Source organism: Equus quagga, chromosome 4, assembly GCF_021613505.1.
Source record: "Equus quagga isolate Etosha38 chromosome 4, UCLA_HA_Equagga_1.0, whole genome shotgun sequence".
Classification (NCBI taxonomy): Eukaryota; Metazoa; Chordata; class Mammalia; order Perissodactyla; family Equidae; genus Equus; species Equus quagga.
In genome coordinates, this window is record NC_060270.1 from 79,455,372 (window position 1) to 79,476,668 (window position 21,297).

The 21,297-nt window shown below is 36.3% G+C and overlaps 1 protein-coding gene across 3 annotated transcripts in view; it reads left to right on the forward strand.

The window, feature by feature from the left end:
- The window catches only part of RAB3GAP1 (RAB3 GTPase activating protein catalytic subunit 1), a 126,305-nt gene that overhangs the window by 32,541 nt on the left and 72,467 nt on the right, over positions 1–21,297 (forward strand). For 2 of the 3 annotated variants that reach the window (XM_046658708.1, XM_046658709.1), the window contains exons 4-5: positions 17,251–17,383; positions 20,158–20,236. In XM_046658708.1, the coding sequence (XP_046514664.1) occupies positions 17,251–17,383; positions 20,158–20,236 (212 nt within the window). Of the gene's footprint in view, positions 1–17,250; positions 17,384–20,157; positions 20,237–21,297 lie in introns of those variants that run through there. The other variant, XM_046658710.1, reaches the window with a different exon arrangement.

Genomic DNA, 21,297 nt, shown 5'->3' on the forward strand with positions numbered 1-21,297 from the left:
TCTATTGAGATGATCATGTGGTTTTTGTTTTTCATTTTGTTGATGTAGTGTATCACGTTGATTGACTTGCGGATGTTGAACCATCCCTGTGTCCCTGGTATAAATCCCACTTGATCATGGTGTATAATCTTTTTGATGTATTGCTGTAATCGGTTTGCCAAAATTTTGTTGAGGATTTTTGCATCTATGTTCATCAGTGATATCGGCCTGTAGTTCTCCTTCTTTGTGTTGTCCTTGTCAGGTTTGGGGATCAGAGTGATGTTGGCTTCATAGAATGTGTTAGGGAGTTCTCCATCTTTCTCAATTTTCTGGAACAGTTTGAGGAGAATAGGTATTAAGTCTTCTTTGAATGTTTGGTAGAATTCTCCAGAGAAGCCGTCTGGTCCTGGACTCTTATTTTTGGGGAGGTTTTTGATTATCGTTTCTATTTCCTTACTTGTGATTGGCCTATTCAGATTCTCCATTTCTTCCTGATTCAGTTTGGGGAGGTTGTAGGAGTCTAGGAAGTTGTCCATTTCTTCCAGGTTGTTCAATTTGTTGGCATATAGTTTTTCATAGTATTCTCTTATGATCCCTTGTGTTTCATTGGTATCTGTTGTGATTTCTCCTCTCTCATTCCTAATTTTATTAATTTGCGATTTCTCTCTTCTTTTCTTGGTGAGTCTGGCTAAAGGTTTGTCGATTTTGTTAATCTTTTCGAAGAACCAACTCTTTGTTTCATTGATCCTTTCTATTGTCTTTTTTGTTTCAATATCGTTTATTTCTGCTCTTATTTTTATTATTTCCCTCCTTCTACTGACTCTGGGCTTTGTTTGTTCTTCTTTTTCTAGTTCTGTTAGGTGTCATTTGAGGTTGCTTATGTGAGCTTTTTCTTGTTTAGTGAGGTGAGCCTGTATTGCGATGAATTTCCCTCTTAGGACTGCTTTTGCTGCATCCCAGATGATTTGGTATGTCGTGTTCTCATTTTCATTTGTCTCCAGATAATATTTGATTTCTTCTTTAATTTCTTCAATGATCCATTGTTTGTTCAGAAGTGTGTTGTTTAGTCTCCACATTTTTGCACCTTTCTCTGCTTTTTTCTTGTAGTTGATTTCTAGTTTCATAGCATTATGATCAGAAAAGATGCTTGATATTATTTCAACTCTCTTGTATTTATTGATGTTTGCTTTGGTTCCCAAAATATGGTCAATCCTTGAGAATGTTCCATGTGCACTTGAGAAGAATGTGTAACCTGCTGTTTTTGGATGAAGTGTTCTATATATATCTATTAAGTCCATCTGGTCTAATTTTTCATTTAATTCTATAATTTGCTTGTTGATTTTCTGTCTGGATGTTCTGTCCATTGGTGTTAATGGTGTGTTAAGGTCCCCTACTATTATTGTATTGTTGTTGATGTCTTCTTTTAGTTCTATTAAGAGTTGCTTTACAAATTTTGGTGCTCCTGTGTTGGGTGTGTATATATTTATAAGTGTTATGTCTTCTTGGTGGAGAGTCCCTTTTATCATTATATACTGTTCCTCTTTGTCTTTATCTGTTTTGCTTTGAAGTCTACATTGTTTGATATTAGTATAGCGACACCTGCTTTCTTTTGTTCATTATTAGCTTGGAGTATTGTTCTACATCCCTTCACTCTGAGTCTGTGTTTGTCTTTGGGGCTGAGGTGTGTTTCCTGGAGGCAGCATATTGTTGGGTCTTGTTCTTTGATCCATCCTGCCACTCTGTGTCTTTTGATTGGGGAGTTCAATCCATTTACATTTAGAGTGATTATTGAGATGTGGGGGCCTACCACTACCATTTTATGTCTTGTTTTCCGGTTTTCTTCAATTTCCTTTGTTTCTCGTCCCATGGTTTAATCTGTTCTGATGAAGAGCTGCTACTCTCTGTTGTTGTCCTTCTACTTATCTCCTCTGCTCTTGGTTTTGTAGCCCCTTTCCTTTTTTTGACTTTTCAGGAATGAGGGTTTTCCTGAGGATTTCCTGAAGAGGAGGTTTTGTGGCAATGAACTCCCTTAATTTTTGTTTATCTGGGAAAGTTTTTATTTCTCCATCGTATTTGAAGGATATTTTCGCTGGGTAGAGAATTCTTGGCTGTAGGTTTTTGTCCTTCAGATTTTTGAATATATCATTCCACTCTCTTCTAGCCTGTAAAGTTTCTGCTGAGAAATCTACTGATAGCCTGATGGGGGTTCCTTTGTAGGTTAGTTTCTTTTGCCTGGCTGTCCTTAGTATTTTCTCCTTGTCGTTGACTTTTGCTAGCTTCACTACTATACGCCGTGGGGTTGGTCTTCTTGCATTGATAAAGTTTGGAGATCTATTGGCTTCTGTCACCTGAAGATCCATCTCTCTCACCAGATTTGGGAAGTTCTCAGCCATTATTTCTTTGAATAGGCTTTCTGCCCCTTTCTCCTCATCTCCCTCTGGTATACCTATAATCCTTACGTTGCATCTCCTAATTGTGTCTGATAATTCTCGGAGAGTTTCTTCATTTCTTTTTAGTCTTACTTCTCTCTCCTCCTCTGCCTGCAGCATTTCTATATTCCCATCGTCCAAATTGCTAATTCTTTCCTCCATATTATCAGCCCTACTGTTCAGTGCATCTAGATTTTTCTTAATCTCCTCTATTGTGTTCTTCATTTCCAGTATTTCTGTTTGGTTCTTCTTTATTATATCAAACTCTTTTGTGACATAGCTCCTGAACTCGTTGAGTTGTCTATCTGAATTCTCTCTTAACTCATTGAGTATTTTAATGATGGCTGTTTTGAAGTCATCGTCATTTAGGTTATATATCTCATTTTCTTTGGGATTGTTTTCTGTGTATTTGTTATTTTCCTTCTGTTCTGGAGATTTAATGTACTTTTTCATATTGCTTGATGTTGTAGATTTGTGCCTCCTCATAGAGATAGAGTTTAGTTGCTCCTTCCACTTGTTTCTGCTGGTGTGGTGGGGGAGCAGCTGTTTATACTGCACCAACCAGGAACCCTATCCGCAGTTGCTAACTGGGCCTGGGCCCCTCCTCGTAGTCACAGTGGTCCTTTGGATTCCCTCTTCTGCCGTGGGGGCCATCACGGAGGGGCTTCAGGCTGCTGGTGCCTACTGTTGCAGCCCACCTAGACGTGCTCGCTCCTTGGGGTCTGCAACGGTGTTATGGGCTTTTCCAGCGGCCAGGGGTAGGATCACTTATATTTGCCGCTCCGTCACTGTCGGCACCCACAAAATCTCACTTGTCCACTGTGGGTCACAGCAGAGCTATTGGCATCTTCTACAGTCTGTGGTTAGCTCACCTAGCTATGCTACTTTTGTCCCGGGGTCTTCCAGCCTTGTGGCTCCCTGATGGGTGCTTTCTACTAGTGCTGTGCAGAGGCTTTTCCTGAGGCTTCTGTGAGCCTGTAGGGTTTCCCCCTAGGCTACAGAGCTGGGTCGCTGGAACTCCACCCAGCCCCAGTCCTGTTCCCCAGGAACTCGGGGAGCCCTTTGCCCGTCTGGGGGATAGCCGGAGATCCTGATTTCAGTGGTAGATGGTCAGCTGCTGCCCTGCCTGATATTCTCCTCTCCAGGACCCTCCCGGTGTTGTGGATGCTGGGTGTGGCCCCTCCGCTAATGGCAGACAGAGAGTTTTGTCTGCTGCCCAGGCAGAATTCTGGAGCTTCCCCTCCAGGCACGGAGCCGGCCTCTGAAGCTTCACCCAGCCCCAGTCCTCTCCGAGATCTCTGGCAATCCCTAGCCCCACGGGCGGGCAACGGCAGCTGGGGGTCACCTCGCCCTCTGGGATTCTCTCCGGGACTTTCCTGGAGTTGTGAATGCTGGGAGTGGCCCCTCCGCTAATGGCAGACAGAGAGTTTTGTCTGCTGCCCGGGCGGAACTCTGGAGCTTCCCCTCCAGGGCGTGGAGCCGGCCTCTGGAGCTCCACCCAGCCCCAGTCCTCTCTGAGATCTCCGGCAATCCCTTTCCCCACCGTGCAGGCAGTGGCAGCCGGGGGGGCCGCCGTACCCTCTGTGTTTCTCTCTGGGACCCTCTGGCCGCCATGAACACTAGGCGGGATCTCCCCATCAATGGCGGGGCGAGACTCTCCCTGTGGGCTCAGGTGTGTAACTCTAGAGTTTCCCTCTGCATTTAGGAGTAATTGCGGGGGGTTTAGGTAGGGTTCTGGTCACCTGTTTCCACCGTCGCTCCTCTGGCGTGTGCTCGCTCCTGCCCTAGGTGTGTGTTGATATTCTGAGGGCGTCCGTTGGAAGAAAGCCGCTTGCAGGTACTAGGCTGTTCGGTTGGGGTTGGAGAGTTTTCACCTATCTCCACCTCCTCCCGGAGGGAAGTCTGTCCGCCTTCCGATGTATAGTCATGTGGGTCTCTCAGACGTCCTGAGATGCTATCTGGATATCCTTTGTTAAGCGATGAGTGTCCAAATAATTGTAGACTCGAAGGGGGAGAGACAAAGAGGACTGCTCACGGCGCCATCTTGGATCCTCCCCTAGTCTTCAAGTTTTTAAAAGAATGCTTATGGAATTTAGGGGAAATGTAAGAAAAGTAAGTAGACATTTTTAGACTGTATAGAGAAATATTTTGGGGCACGATATGTCATGTGGGCTAGAAGGTTGTCCTGTGGAGTCAGTTCCCCAAAATTGTTTTCCCTGTCTTTTCCATTTTCTACTTTTGAGCCCCAAATCTTTTCATTAAAATTTTAAAAGAACCTTTAATTTCAAAAATAATGTAACCAAATCAAATGATGTATATATTTAAGAAGTGATAATTTCCTCCTCATCACCTCCCTTTCACTCTTCTATTTTCCAGAACTAACAACTTTTAAGTTTGATATTTTATCCCGTGTGTGCACATTATACCTTTAAAGAAAAGGTAATAGGTCTTCTACTGTAGCTGACTTTTTCTTTTAACTTTATATTTTGTTGGCTTTTCCCTGAGGTGGGACGTAGACATCTTTCTCATTATTTTAATGCTTGCATTGTAGTCCATTGTGTGTATGACTGTATCATAATGTGTTTATGGATATTCCTATGAAGGATATTTAATAGTTTCCAATTTTTGCAGTTACAGTACTGAGGTAGTAAGCATTATTATACATACATTTGCATACTTGTATGAATATTTCTATAACCGACTTCTGAAAGTAGAATTACTAGGTCAAAGGGGGTGTAATTTTTATTTTTGATAAATAGAGCCTTGTTTTCCACCAAGATAATTGAATGTACTTATGCTCTCCCCATACATGGTATCTGAAAGCACCCATTTTCTCACTCCTCCAACACTATTTTCATTATTTTTTTGTCAATATAAAGAGACTAAAGCTAACTTTTACTTATATTTTCCTGAGCACTGGTGAGATTGAGTGTTCATGTTTATTAGACATTAGAACTTCCCTTTTGATTGCTTGTTATATACTCTCACTGATTTTCTGCTTTCTTACTGAATTGTAGAAGGACTTTTATGTTTTTATCAATGTTAGCTCTGTATTGCAAATGATTTCTGCAGTCTGTCGTTTTTCTTTTAATTTGAATGTGCTTTTTGTCTTATAAAAGCTTATTTGTTTTTCATTTTATAAAATACATAATAAAACTTGTAAATAAAAATCTGCCATTTTGGGGACTGGCTTGGTGCGTAGTGGTTAACTTTGCATGCTCCGCTTTGGTGGCCTGGTGTTCTCAGGTTCCGATCCTGTGCATGGACCTAGCATCACTTGTTAAGCCACGCTGTGTCAGCATCCTCCATAGAAAATAGAGGAAGACTGGCACAGATGTTAGCTCAGGGCCAGTCTTCCTCACAAAGGGAAAAAACCTCCCATTTTAACCATTGTTAAGTCTACAGTTCAGTGGCATTAAGTGCATTCACATTGTAGTGCAATGATTACCACAATCCATATCCAGAACTTTTTCATCATCCCATACTGAAACTCTGTACCCATTAAATAATAACCACCTCATATAAGAGGAATCATATAATATCTGTCTTTTTGTGTCTGACTTGTTTCATTTAGCATGTCTTTAGGATTCATCCATGTTGTAGTATGTGTCAGAATTTCCTTCCTTTTTAAGGCTGAGCAATATTCCATTGCATGTGTATACTACATTTTGTTAATCCATTCATTCATCTGTTGATGGACAGTTGAGTTGCTTCTACCTTTTGGCTATTGCAAATAGTGCTGTTATGCACATGAGTGTGCAAATATGGGTTTGAGTCCCTGCTTTCAATTCTTTGGGGTATATACCCAGAAGTGGAATTGCTGGATCATATAGTAATTCTATTTTCAAGTTTTCAAAAAGCTGCCATATTGATTTCTACAGCACTACACCAGTTTTCATTTCCACCAGCCTGCACAAGGGTTCCAATTTCTTCTCATCCACACGAACACTTGTTTTCTGTTTGTTTTTGATAGTAGCTGTCCTAATGGGTGTAAAGTGGTAGCTTATGCTGGTTTTGATTTGCATTACCCTAATGATTAGTGATGTTGAGCATCTTTTCTTGTGCTTATTGGTCATTTATATATCTGCTTTGGAGATAATTTTGCTTGTTTCTAATGGGGTTGGTTGTTAAATTCTAAGAGTTCTTTATGTATTCTGAATATTAATCCCTTATGTGATATATATAATTTGCAAATATTTTCTCCCATCCTGGGGGTTGCCTTTTCACTCTGTAGACAGTGCTCTTTGAGGCACAAGTTTTGATTTTATTGAAGTCCAGTTTATCTATTTTTTCTTTTGCTGCTTGTGCTTTTGCTGTCATGTCCAAGAAATTGTTGCCATGTCCAGTATCATGAAGATTTTACCCTGTTTTCTTCTAAGAGATTTATAGTTTCAGGTCTTATGTTTAGATTTATATATATATATATATATTAGAGTTAGAATTTTTGTATATCTAGTAAAGTAAGAGGAGTTTATATTTTAAAGTAGTCTCTTCCTTTTTGACTTCTAGATTTCATGTACAAAGGGCCTCATGATCCTAAGATTATACATTTATGCTTCTCTATTTTTTAGTACTTATTCTTTTAAAGACAGATTTTTTTCTTTTAACATTTAGGTATCTACTTAGAATGGACTTTTGTGAATGAAATGAGATTTATCTTTTTTTTCCTTATTGGATAGCCAACTTTTTCTTAACTATCTATTAAATATGTTCCTTTTACCATATACTAAGTTCCATATATACTGGGGTCTGTTTGGAATTTGAAAATTGTTCCTGTAAATATACCGTTTTATTTTAATTACTGTAAATTTATTGTACATTCTGGTAGAACAAATATCCCCCCATTGTTTTTCTTTTTCCAAATTTTTCTTAGCTATCCTTACACTTTTATTCCTGCATATTAATGTTTTTTCTTGGCATGAAGACAACTTGATCATCTATACTCAAAAATAAGCGTGTATATATATATATATATATATATATATATTCCATTCAACAAAGTAGTTTGAAACAGTCTTTGAGAAGTCTTATAAATATAGTGAATTAATAAATAACTTTATAGTTCTAGTAAGTACAGTTCTAATGTTATATTTTTTGTTTAAAATGACTTTAAATTGAATAGTAACTATGATTAGACCTACTTTTTTTTCAAGTGAAGTATAATTGACATATAACATTATGTTAGTTTCAGGTGTGTGACATAAATGATTTGATATTTATATGTATTGTGAAATGATCACCACAATAAATCACCAAACATAGTTAAAAAAAATTTTTTCTTATAATGAGAACTTAAGGTCTCCTCTCTTAGCAACTCTCACATATGCAGTACAGTATTATTGACTGTAGTCACCTTGCTGTATGTTATATCCCTGTGACTTGTTTATTTTATAACTGGAAGTTTGTACTTTTTGATCTTTTTCACCCATTTCCCACCCCCTTCCTCTGGCAATTGCTAGTCTGTTCTCTATATCTAGGAGCTTAGTTTTGGGGGATTCTTTTAGATTCCACATATAAGAGAGATCATGTAGTGTTTGTCTTTGTCTGACTTATTTCACTTAGCATAATTCCCTCAAGATCCATCTATGTTGTTGCAAATGGCAAGATTTCATTTTTTTATGGCTGAATAATATTCCATTGTATAACATACCATATTTTTCTTATCCATTCATCCACTGTTGGACACTCAGGTTGTTTCCACATCTTGGCTATTGTAAATAATACAGCAATGAACATAGAGATGCCTATGTCTTTTCGAATTAGTGTTTTTGTTTTCTTCAATTCCACAAGTGGAATTGCTGAACCCTATGGTAGTTCTATTTTTAAGTTTTTGAGGAACTTCATACCGTTTTCCATAGTGGCTGCACCAATGTACATTTCCACCAGCAGTGTACAAGGATTCCCTTTTCTGCACATCACTGCCAACGTGTTATTTTGTGTCTTTTTGATAATAGCCATTCTAACAGGTATAAGGTGATATCTCATTGTGGTTTTGATTTGCATTTCCCTGATGATTAGTGATGTTGAGCATCTTTTCATGTTCCTGTTGGCCATCTATTTTTCTTCTTTGCAAAAATGTCTGTTCAGATCCTCTGGTCATTTTCTAATGAGATTATTTGCTTTTTGCTATTGAGTTGTATGAGTTCTTTGTATATTTTGGATATTAACCTCTTATCAGATGGATGATTTGCAAATATTTTCTCCCATATGGTAGGTTGCCTTTTCATTATGTTGATTTCCTTTGCTGTGCAGAAGCTTTTTAGTTTGATGTCATCTCACTTGCTTTTATTTTTTGCTTGTGTTGCCTTTGCTTTTGGAGTCAGATCCAAAAATTCATTGCCAAGACCTGTGTCAGGGAACTTACCACCTATGTTTTTTTTCTAGGAGTTTTATGGTTTAGGGTCTTACATCCAAGCCGTTTATCTATTTTGAGTCACTTTTATGTATGGTGTAAAATAGTGGTCCAGTTTCATTCTTTTGCATGTAGCTATCCTGTTTTCCCAACACCATTTATTGAAGAGATTATCCCTTCCCCATTGTGTATCCTTGGCTCCTTTGTTGGAGATTAGTTGAATATATATGAAGGGGATTATTTCTGGGATCTCTATTTTGTCCCATTGATCTGTGTGTCTGTTTTTATGCTAATACCGTACTGCTTTGATTACTATAGTTTTGTAATATAGCTTGAAATCACAGGGAGCATGATGCTTCCAGCTTTGTTCTTTCTCAAGATTGCTTTGGCTATTCAGGGTCTTTTGTGGTTCCATGCAAATTTTAGGATTGTTCTGTTTTTGTGAAAAATGCCATTGGACCTACATATTAATTTTAAAATAAATTGTCAGATTCCTCTCTAAAAAAAGCCATTTATAAATGCCAATTGTTTATAAGTCAAGGATTGTCTTAAGTTCCGTTCACTTAGTTTTAAATTGTGAATGTCTTTTTCTCCAAATTTATCCAAACGGCAGGAAAATATGCATCCTAATGAAAAAAGTACATCCCTTGGCAACTTCTTTCCAAGTTCCTGGCTTTTAATTCTAGCAATTCACTCTCCCTCCTTTCTCCTTTCCTTCCAGGTATTTTAAAGGTCTGTAGATATTTTTGGAGTAAGCCTGGTATTTCCACAAGTGCTGCTTGTGTTTGGGCCTTGTCCTAGTTGTCCATCAATGTCTAGGTATTGCTCTAAATTTACACCAGAATCTAGTGTCCTCTGTTCTTCGTATTTGTGGCCATTGTTGTTATTAGACTCCTGGCCTTCTTACCCATGACAGTTAATTATGCACAGGTGACACTGAGAACCAATGTGGTTGATATTATGTATCTTAGATTCTAAGTATGTGTCAAAGGGGCCAGCTTCTATTGTTAATTTGGAATTTTTTACATCACTTCTGAATTTTTGATATTAGCACAATGGCTAATATTTGTTGAGTGCTCACTGTGTCCTAGGCACTTTCTAAGTACTTTATATGTATCATTTCATTTAATCCTTAAATACAGTTCTAGGAGATAGGTACTATTATTATTATTCCCACTTTATAGATGGAAATTGAATGCACAGAGAGAAAAGTAACTTGTCCAAGATTACTTAGCTAGTAAGTAATAGAGCTGCTCCATGAACTGAAGAGGTATACCCTAAGATAAAGCCTTCCCAGTGTAATCACTGGGCTGCACTACTTTCTGACTACCTTTTTTGCTCACCTCTCCCTGCTTTCACCTTCCCTACCCTTAGCTTTTTCCCATTTCTTCTTTCCTTCCACTGTGTTCAGAAGAATTCTCCTAAACTGATAGTGTCATCATGTTACAAGCCTACACAGAAGTCTTCAATGCCTCTCCACTGCCTGCAGGGTAAATTCTAAACTCCTAGGACTGATAGTGATAGGCATCTGTGGTCAGGTCACTCTCTACTTTCTCCACCTTTTTTCCTCTGTTCCCCTATAGGAAAGTTTAGCTGAATTGGTCTGTTTCTTCTCTAAGTTTGATGTCTAATTTCCTGCCCCAGACCCTTGTCTGTTCTTCCTTATCAGTCTTACCTTACCAAAAGGCTAACCAAGGTCCAATGTCATGAGTGAATCCAATTCTGACTCACTCAGCTGGCATTTACCCAACCATCTTCTTAAGTTCTGACCCATATGTTGTTCTCCCTCCTTATTTTGTTCTCATATGTACTGTTGAATTTATATATATATTTAAATATCTATACATACATACATATATACATGTGTACATATATGTGTATATATATATACATCTGTATACATACATACATACAAATATATACAGGGCCATAGTGGATCAAATTCTGGCTTTACCACTTAGTAAGATTAACTTTGGACAAGTGTTTTTTAGTGTCTGAACCTTTTCTCATCTATAAAATGGGGTTGAACATCTTTTCATGTTCTTATTGACTATTTGTATATCTTCTTAAGAGAAATGTCTGTTCAGATCCTTTGCCCATTTTTAAATTGGACTATTTGTCTTTTTGTTATTCAGTTGTAAGAGTTCTTTATATATTCTGGATACAAGTCCCTTAAGAGATGTATAATTTGCAAACGTTTTCTTCCATTCTCCATATTGTAGAATGTATCATTGTGGGTGGTCTTTTTACTTTCTCGATGATATCTATAGTTTTTTCTCTTACATTTAGATCCACGATCCATTTTGAGTTAATTTTCAGGCAAGGAAATGGTCCAGTTTTATTCTTTTACATGTGGATATCCACTTGTCCCAGCATAGATGACTTTTTAATATTTGTATTGCAATAGTGCAAACAGTCATAAAGATTTCTTTCATCAGTGGATGAAAACTTTAGTTTTTAGCTCTATACCAAGTGGTTGTCTACTCTGGCTGCACATTAGAATCACTTGGGGAGCTTTTGAAAACTTCTGGTGTTTAGGCCACAACCTCAGAGATTCTGATTTAATTGGTGTTTTGTCGAACCTAGTTATCAGTACATTTTTTAAGCCTGTTGGGTGGTTATTGATTCTAATGAGGTTGAGAATCACAGCTCTATGCTCGTCAAAAAAAGACATGGAAAAAATCCACTATTTTTTTATACTTTAGTATATTTTTCTCCTTTTCAATAATGTGTTGCTTTTGTCAATCGAAGAAAAATTTTTTATTAATTTGTTAAACAATTTAAATTTATACTTTTAAAATGGAAGATTATATTTTTACATGGCAGACTGTTTAAGATGTGAAATTAGGTTCTAGTAACCAATAAATCCTAAAGATAACTTGTGTTTAGGTGTTATAGAAAATCTCTTAATCCAGGAAGGCAGTGAGATTACCTGTCTGTGTTTAACCTGTGCATTGAGAAAATAAATTTCACCAAGAACTCAACAAAAGGACTCTGATGTACATATGTTAATTCAAGTCAAAGAATACCTTTTAGATTGAGTTGTGTGGTTTTCAGGTTGCTAGACTAGATCACAGTGTATATATTATCCAAATATATGTAATATATTGTAATATATGTAGTATGTTTGGATAATATCCTGGTGTATCCCAGCACCTTTGGGACATATGGGGGTTACTATGAATATTGAACAAAGGTAGTTGCTAAGGTAGTTATTAAGCATGTAGGCGCTGTTAAGTTTTAGGCTGCAAAGAAGAATAGAACATAAGTCTTTGCTCTTCACAATCTAATGGAGAAATGGATATATAAACAAATGATTAGAATATGATGCCATTCTAGTGATTTGAACAAGACACTGAGAAAGAATCACTAATTTGCTTGAAGAGAATCAAAGCAGATTTTCTACAGGAATTAACATTTAGGTTGAGTTTTGAAGAATGAATAAATAAAAGTATGCCAAGAGAAATAAGAAAAGAACAGAATAAATAGCTTATGCACAGGTGTGAAAGAGAAAACACACCTCTGGGAAAATACAAGACATGCATGATTGTAACACAGGGAAGATGGATGGTAGCTGTGGGAGATAAAACTGGAAAGGGGTGGGGCCAGATCTGTGGGCTTTATATTTCTACCACTGTAGGTACATGCCACTGTTAGAGGTGCTTCTGATGACCCATTTGTGTATTAAGTTATGATACATTTTTACATCCCTTTTTTTGTCAATTTTTGTTTTGTGCATAATATTCATAATACATTGATACAGTAATGCTTAATTTTTAAATAAAAATATACATACATGGAGATGTATACTCAAAAATGTTTACTGATAGAATACATGATTAAAAATCTCTAGAGACCACCAAATAGGTTATGGAAAGCCATTAAAGTATTTTAAAGAGCTGGAACAATATCAGATTTATATTTTAGGAAGATAACCATGTAGAAGGATTATAGGTAGAGATAAAGAGACCAGAGGAAAGCTGTTAAAATAGTCTAGGCCAGATATTGTGAAGGGCTCAACTAAGAGAATGATCTTTATCTTGCTGAGGTCTTGGGCCCTTCAGAGTTCTGGCTCAGAATATATTTTGGTTACCTAAAGCTTATTGAGTAAGTTGAAAGATAAGTGGAAAGGATTGTTGGGTCCAGTTCTGATGATGTTTAGTGCATGTTGTTCTTGCATAACTGCTGTTACCCTTTTTTTTTTTGAAAAAGAACATTTTCCTCTCCCTACCCCTTATATTTTCCTCAGAAGTTATAATTTTACCCCCATCTCCTTATCTCTTTTTTAAGGGGTATCTTACTGATTTTTTTTCTTTGTTAGGTTATAATTTACACATAGCAAAATGTACAGAATTCGAATATACAGTTTGTTTTAACAAATGTATGTACCCATGTTACCACCATCTAAATAAAAATATACAACGTTTTCATCATCTCAGAAAGATTCCTTGTTTCTCTATCCAGTCAATCCCAGAGGTAACCACAGGTCTTATTTCTTCCACTAGATACTAGTTTTGCCTGTTCTTGAGCTTCAAATAAGTGGAATAATACACCATACACTCTGTGTCTGACTTTTTTGCTCAACATAATGTTTTAAAAATTCATCCATGTTACACATATCATTCTTTGTATTGTATGACTGTATCACAATATGTTTATCCCTTCTCTTGTTGATAGATATTTAAATCATCTCCATTTTTTGACTTTTTAATAAAGCTGCTGTGAACAATTTTGTGAACAAAGAACGTTTTTCCTGAGTATATTCTTAGGAGTGGAATTGCCAGGTCTTATGTTCAATTTTATTAGAAACTGCCAAACTGTTTTCTAAAGTGGTTGTACCATTTCATGTTCTTAGCAATGTATGAGATTTCAAGTTGCTCGACATTCTCTCTGACAGTGGCATTGTCAGGTTTTTATTTTTAGTCATCTTACTGGATGCGAAGTGGTGTCTCGTGGTTTCAATTTGCATTTCGCTGATAACTAGTGATATTGAGTAGTATCTAGTAGTTCATTACAGTTAACTGTTTATTGGTCATTCATAGCTTCTTTTGCTAAGTCTCTGTTTAAGTTTTTTGGCTCATTTTTCAAAAAAAAATTAGATTGTTTAGTTTTAAAAATTATCCTCGTATATCCTGGTTGTGAGTCCTTTGTCAGATATACTGTAGTGCCCTCTTATCCATGTTTTTGCTTTCTACTGTTTCAGTTACTCGTGTTCAACTGCAGTCTGAAAATAATAAATGGAAAATTCCAGAAATAAACAATTCATGAGTTTTAAATTGCAAGGCATTCTGAGTAGCGTGATGAAATCTCTTGCCATCCCATCTAGGACGCAATGTCACATTACCTACATCACTCATCTCACTTCATCACATCACGTAGGTGTTGTATCATCTCACATCACATGAAGAATGGTGGGTACAGTAAAAAAGGTATTTTGAGAGAAAGAGACCAGATTCATACAATTTTTAATATGGTATGTTATAATTATTCTATTTTATTATTGTTGTTAGTCTGTTACTCTGCCTAATTTATAAATTAAACTTTATCATAGGTATGTACGGATAGCAAATAACATAGTATTTATAGGGTTCATTACCGTCCATGGTTTCAGGCATCCACTGAGGGTCTCGGAATGTATCACCTGCAGATAAGGGGATCTACTGTATGTATTTTGAGTCTTTCCTCCAGCCTATGGCTTCCCTAATTATTTTCTTAACTGTCTTTTGATAAGCATGTTTATTTTAATGAAGTTCATTTTCTCAGTTTTTAATTTTACTGTTAGTGCCTTTTGTGTCCTCTCAAAGGAATCTTTGCCATCTCAAGCTTGTGAAGATATCCTCCAATGTTTTCTTCCATGTGACTGTCTTAGTATTCCAGGACCATTTGTCGAAAGACCATCTTTTCCATTGCAGTGGCTCCTCTGTTGTAAAATGAAGTATAAGTGTGAATGTATTTCTGGACTATTATGGATCTATTTGTCTTTATGCCAACACTATACTGTCTTAAATACTTTAGCAAAGTAAATCTTAAAATTAGGTAGTATATTTTTCATCAAAATTATTTTAGCTATTCCAGGTCCTTTGGATTTTCATATTGGTTTTAGAATCAGCTCATCAGTTTCTATGAAGTACCTCCTGCGATTTTGATTAGGATTGTGTTGAATTTGTAGATCAGTCTGTGGGAGAATTGAATCTTTACAGTCTTGTGTCTTCCAATTCATGTACATGGTATATCTCTATTTAGGTCTTTAATATCTTTCAGCAATGTTTTGAAGTATTTTTAGGAAGAGTTCTTGTTCATCTTTCATTGAGTTTATTCCTATATGTTTGATTTATTTTTGATGTTGTAAGAGTGGTATTTTTTAAAAATTTTATTTTCAAAGTGTTTGCTGCTAGTATATAAAAATACAGATGGTTTTTGTATGTTGACCTTGAATTCCACAACTTCATAGACTCATCAGTTAGTTTTAGTAGTTTGTAGATTCCTTTGGATATTCTATGTATATACTCAAGTCATCTATGAATGCAGGCAGTTTTCTTTCTTTCCAGTCTATATGTTCATTTCTTTTTATTGTCCAGGTCCCTCAGAAGTTATTTTTGATGAATCATTAGGTTAATTTTGAACTAGAGTTGTCGTTTCTGGTTCTAATCATAAATATACATCATACTGGAATTTGGTGTCAAATGACTATATCACAATGAAATTGAAAGAAGGAGCTTAGAGTGTTGTTTTTCAGTTGAGCTGAATTATCTTAAAAGGGTATTTTGGAGACAGAATCTGGATACCTCTTTATTGAATACAACCAGATCTTTCTTGAGATAGCTGTTGGTAAGGTTGACACTGGTGCCCAGAATCCAGGATTAGGGTGAGATAATGGTTTCTTTATATTATTTAAAAAGATTATTTCAGCTTTTCTGCAAGCTTGAAAAAAGGGGACTTCTCTCTTTTTCTGGACTTTTCCTCCTTCCTTAGTTTTAGCCTTAGCTGCTGTATAGTGGGCATTTCTCCTAGCAAACTGAGCTCTTATATGTATCATTATATTATCACAGTTAGAAACTTTTGATATGGGCCATGTATGTTTTAATTTAACACAGGTTAACCTCACTTTAAAGAAACCCAACATATAAAAAAATCATAGTTTCGGATATGTATCATACCTGGTGATTAGTCTCCTAATAAAAAGATTGCTATTTGATGTATTTACATAATAGGATATCCTAAGGACGTTTAAAATATGATTTAACTCAATTCAGAATTGTAAATACCTTGCCAAGAACAAGGGTAAAACATTTGGGTATTACATGTTAGGTATGGTCATGAAAAACACTTTTTAGAACCTCAGTAACTCACAGAATCATTGCTTACATATTTTCTGTATAGTTTGAGATTATCTGTGCTTGGCGCGTTGCTGGGTTGGTGTTTCTTGCCTCATAATGATGCTATGTTGTAATGACTATATACCTCTCCAGTGGAAAGGATAGCTGTGGGAGATTAGAGGCCCCGTGGGCAAAATCCTTTTTTGTGGTTTTGTTGTACAGGTAAAGATGCTCTTTGGAACTTTTAATTAAAATGTTTTCCAGGGGCCAGCCTGGTGACGTAGTGGTTAGGTTTGTGAGCTCCGCTTTGGTGGCCTGGGGTTTGCAGGTTGGGATCCTGGGTATGAACCTACAAACCGCTCACCAAGCCGTGCTGTGGCGGCATCCCACACACAAAGTAGAGGAAGATTGGCATGGATGTTAGCTCAGACACAATCTTCCTCAAGCAAAAAGAGGAAGATTGGCAACAGATTTTAGCTCAGGGCCAATCTTCCTCACCAAAAAAAAGATTTCCAATCAAGAAGTTGCAGCTTGAATGAAAATATTTGAATGCCAAAGCTTGATAAAGAAGCTTGCAAAAACCTGATAAGCAAATAAGTGCTACAGATGTCATGTTGCTTAAATTGATCCTACAAATTGCTTTTTTATGAAGCAATTTCTGATATCCAGTAATGCTGTGTGCCACATCATGATATTACATTTGAGATTTTTTAAATAAAAGTATATTTCATTGCCATGTATTTTTTAAAATTTATAACATTTAATCATTTTCAGTTAAAAGTTAGTTATAGAGATTCTGCTTAGTAGAAAGGATTTTTTTGTTTTTGTCTTTTGCATGTGAAGAGGCATGGGATTTACTGTATATTCATTATTTTCTACAGAGACTCGTCACAAAAATTATAATTTTGTAAGTCACTTGATAGTTAATATTCTAGGGGAATTTTCTTTTCTAAAGGAACAATGTGACAAATCATTTATAAAATAACTTCCTCTTGGTTTTATTCACTTATGTATTTTTCCTTTTTCTTTCATTATGTGGAGAATGGCTATAGGATGAGACTTTTAGATTAATGGGCAGGAAAAGAGGAAAAAGATTTCTGTGGTTAATAAACATATAATGGTAACTGTTGAATACTTTAAGGTGGGTGTTTTTCCATTTTATTGTTAAATACAGGGTGTATTTACTTCTGGCACATGGGAAGAGAAATCAGATGAAATTTCCTTTGCTGATTTCAAGTTCTCAGTCACTCACCATTATCTTGTACAAGAATCCACTGATAAAGAAGGAAAGGATGAAGTATTAGAAGGTAAGTTTTTACTATGTGTTTTTAAACTCTTGACTTGTATGACTGATTATAATTTTGAATTATGGATTTAGTTTCCTTAATTAAGTAGTGTCCTCTGGAGATGTTTTACATATGCAAAGTTGTTTCACCCCATCTGGAGTATGATCTTTTCAGAGGAAGAATCATTCATCTTAGAATTAATTAAATCAGCAAATATTGAGTGCCTAGTGTGCTGGGTGCTCTGCTAAGCTCAATTGAACCCAAACTTGAAAGAAATGTACATTTCTTTTCCTACTAGAGTGGGAGAGTTAAAATCTGTAAGTAAGTAATAGTAATTGGAGACAGCAGGGAATAAGTGCCATCCCAAAGCACGCAATTCTACTGGAATTCAGAGGAGAAAAGATACTTTTAATTGGGAGAGATCCAAGATGGTGTTATGGAAAATTAAGCAACTAAGTTGGGTTTTGAAGGATTAAAAAAAATGTTATTTATTGATTAGTCACTGTAGTGTTTTGGATATACCCCATACTTTGGAGACATATAAAGTGGATTAAAATTCTGGTTTTTCTGATTACTAATTACTTGACCTTTCTAAACCTGAATTATCTCCTTTGTAAAGTGAAGTAGTACCCAGAGTGTTAATGGGAAGATTTAATGAGATACTGTACATGAGCACCTGTCTTAGTACCTGGCCCGTGGTACTCCTTAGTAAATGGTGCTTACAGTTGTTAATAGGTCACATCATCCAAAATCTCTGTAAATGATGCTTATGGTTGTTTATAGGTCAAATCATCCAAAATCTTTGTCCTGAGGTGTACTAGTGTATAACAGTGAGTGAGCAAAGGTATTGAACAAATAACGAATTTTGAAGCTGTTGGTCAAATACCCTTCTTTGTTACTAAGAAAATAAATATGCAGAATGTGTGTTAAAGGTTTTCTGGTCACTTGAGGGCATTATGCTAAGTGAAGTAAGTCAGACAAAGAAAGACAAATACTGTATGATCTCAATTATATGTGACATCTAAAACAAACAAAACAACCAAGCTTGTAGATACAGAGAAGATTGGTGGTTGCTGGGGGAGGGGGGAGGGGTGGAAAAATGGGTGAAGGGGGTCAGAAGGTACAAGCTTCCAGTTATAAATAAGTCATGTGGACGTAATATACAGCATGGTGACTTAATAGTTGATAATACTGTATTGCGTATTTGAAAGTTACTAAGAGAGTACATCTTACAAGTTCTCCTCACAAGAAAAAAAATTTTTTTGTAGCCATATGATATTAGATGTTAACTACACTTTTGTGGTGATCATTTCACAGTGTATATTATTATCAAATCATTATTTCGTACACCTGATATATATGTTATATGTAATATAATGTTATATGTCAGTTATACTTCAATAAAAAATTTTTTAAAAAGTTTTTCTGGTCAAAACATTACTATTTGTAAGTGTAGGCCTGAAATATTTGTGCCTTTTCTTGTATAGGAATAAAATTATATTACTTTTTCTATTATATATATTCTTCTTGCAAGCAAAACAATTAGGTAGCATCTACATTCAGATTTCATAAACTAGGACAGATACTATTGACCATGTATACGCATAGGTAAGACAATTAAACAGCAAAATAAGATACTGGAATATGAATATGTGTACTTTAGGAGTAAGGGGAAGAGTGAAATATATGCAGCTGTTGGGAAGTCTGATAATGGCCCAAAGGTTTCTGGGTCCAACATTCTGTTGATTAATAAAGGAGACTGTTCAAGGTAGAGAAATATTAAGTGCTGTTAATGTGAAGAAAGATCATACATAAAGGAAAAGCTGTTGTAATAAGGAGGCTTAGAATCAGTGTTTCTGGAATGAACAGGTGATAGGGACTGTGGTATGAGAGAAGATGAATGGATTTAAGATAGTTAAGGCATTTTGTTCTGTGTGTGTATATATTGTGCAGTTTTAATTTGGTTGTGATTGAAGCTGAAAGTAATGGTAGAAGTTACAAGATACAAGCAAACCATCAGCTCACTTGATTTAGAGATACACATTTAAAATCATTGTGAGAGGTCAGAAGATTTGAGCACTGATCTTTTGTTTCATTGGAGTTGCTTAATGTTTTAGTTAAGTAGAGCATCAAGTCATTAGTGTCCTATTTATTCTTTTTGCAAATTAACCAAATACAAATCTGCTAAGCAATTATAGCTATACAGCAGAAGGAAGTATTTTTATAAACAAGTATTATTCTTCATGCTTTAAATTTATCATGCATTTATGAATGGTCATCATTGATGTTAGTATCTTATTATGGATATGAATGCAAGTGCTTAAAGATATATGAGTTATAAGTGGGAAGCTGGTTAGTGGTTTTACAAGAACATTTAAGATGGCCAGGGACGAGCAAAGGCTAGCCATGGAAGGTGTTGCAGAGTTGACAGACTTCTAAGTAGAATTTTGAAATAGAGACAAGGGCACAGGCCAAGAAGAACAAATAAAACAAGGCTTTCTGATAAGAATGAGGAATTGTTTGAGTCATGACATAGAAGAAAGGAAAATATTATAAACATGGGAATGATTTTTTTTTTTAATAGCCTGGCTTTTTTTGAAGAAAAGTTATTGAGAGAGAGAGACATCCCCCTGCCCACAAATCTTACAGTTAGCCCTAAATATGAATCTTTAAGCAAGTGCAAAGCTACATGGACTAGCAAGATATGCTATATAATATGATTTCTATAAATCGTATTATAAAATTCTGCCTTAGAATGAACATACTAACTTTTTCATTATCAAATGTTTTTATAGATGTTATTCCACAAGCTATGCAAGATTTGCTGTGTATGAATAATGACTTTCCTCCAAGAGCACATTGCCTGGTAAGATGGTAGGTATACATTTTAGTCAGGTAATTTTTAGTTTGTGTGTCAGGGAGGCCCCAAGGCTGACCTCAGGTTCGATGGTTTGCTCAGAGGACACACAGGACTCAGTTATAGTCGAACTTACTGCTATGATTTATTGTAGTGACAGCATGCAAAGCAAAGTCAACAAAGGAAAAAGGTGTCTGAGGCAAAGTTTGGAGGAAGTGCAAGTGTTTGAGTCCTTTGCTTGTTGAGTCACACAAGACCTGCTTAATTCCCTCAGCAACAAGTTGTGACAACATCATACATTGTCTACCAGGGAAGCTTGTTAGAGGCTCAGCTGTCAGAGGGTTTTTAGTTGGGGGCTGGCACCTTCTGACTGGTATATAACAAAATTTCAGACTCCCAGAAAGAAAGTAGATGTTCAGTATAAACCACCTTGTTTGTACAAACAGTTTAGTTAGGGTGGTAGTGAGAACTCTCCCCAGATCCAGGTTCCCAGATGCCATCCATAGGTCAGCCTTGCAAGCAGGGCTTTCTAAGGATAGCAGTCATAGGCCTGCTGTTAACTCTTTTCTGCACAGTAGGTGTCATAATCTAGGGTAGTGCCTAACTATCGTTCTGATGACCAGCATAGAACACTTAAAAATCATAGAAAACTTAGTACGTGTTGTTGGAAATTGAATTGAAATAAAATGTTGATCTTAGTTATGTGATAACATCAAAACTCACTTATGTTTATATTATATATGTGATACATTAATATAAGAGCCACATCACATTTAAAAGATTATGGGGCCCGCCCTGTGATGTAGCAGTTAAGTTCGCACGTTCCTCTTCAGCAGCCCGGGGTTCACCGGTTTGGATCCCAGGCACACACCTACACACCACTTATCAAGCCATGCTGTGGCAGGCATCCCACATATAAAGTAGAGGAAGATGGGCACAGATGTTAGCTCAGGGACAGTCTTCCTCACACAAAAAAAAGTCATAAACAAAAGACAAACAACCTAATTAAAAAATGGGGAAAGGATCTGAACAGACATTTTTCCAAAGAAGATACAGACGGCCCACAGGCACATGAAAA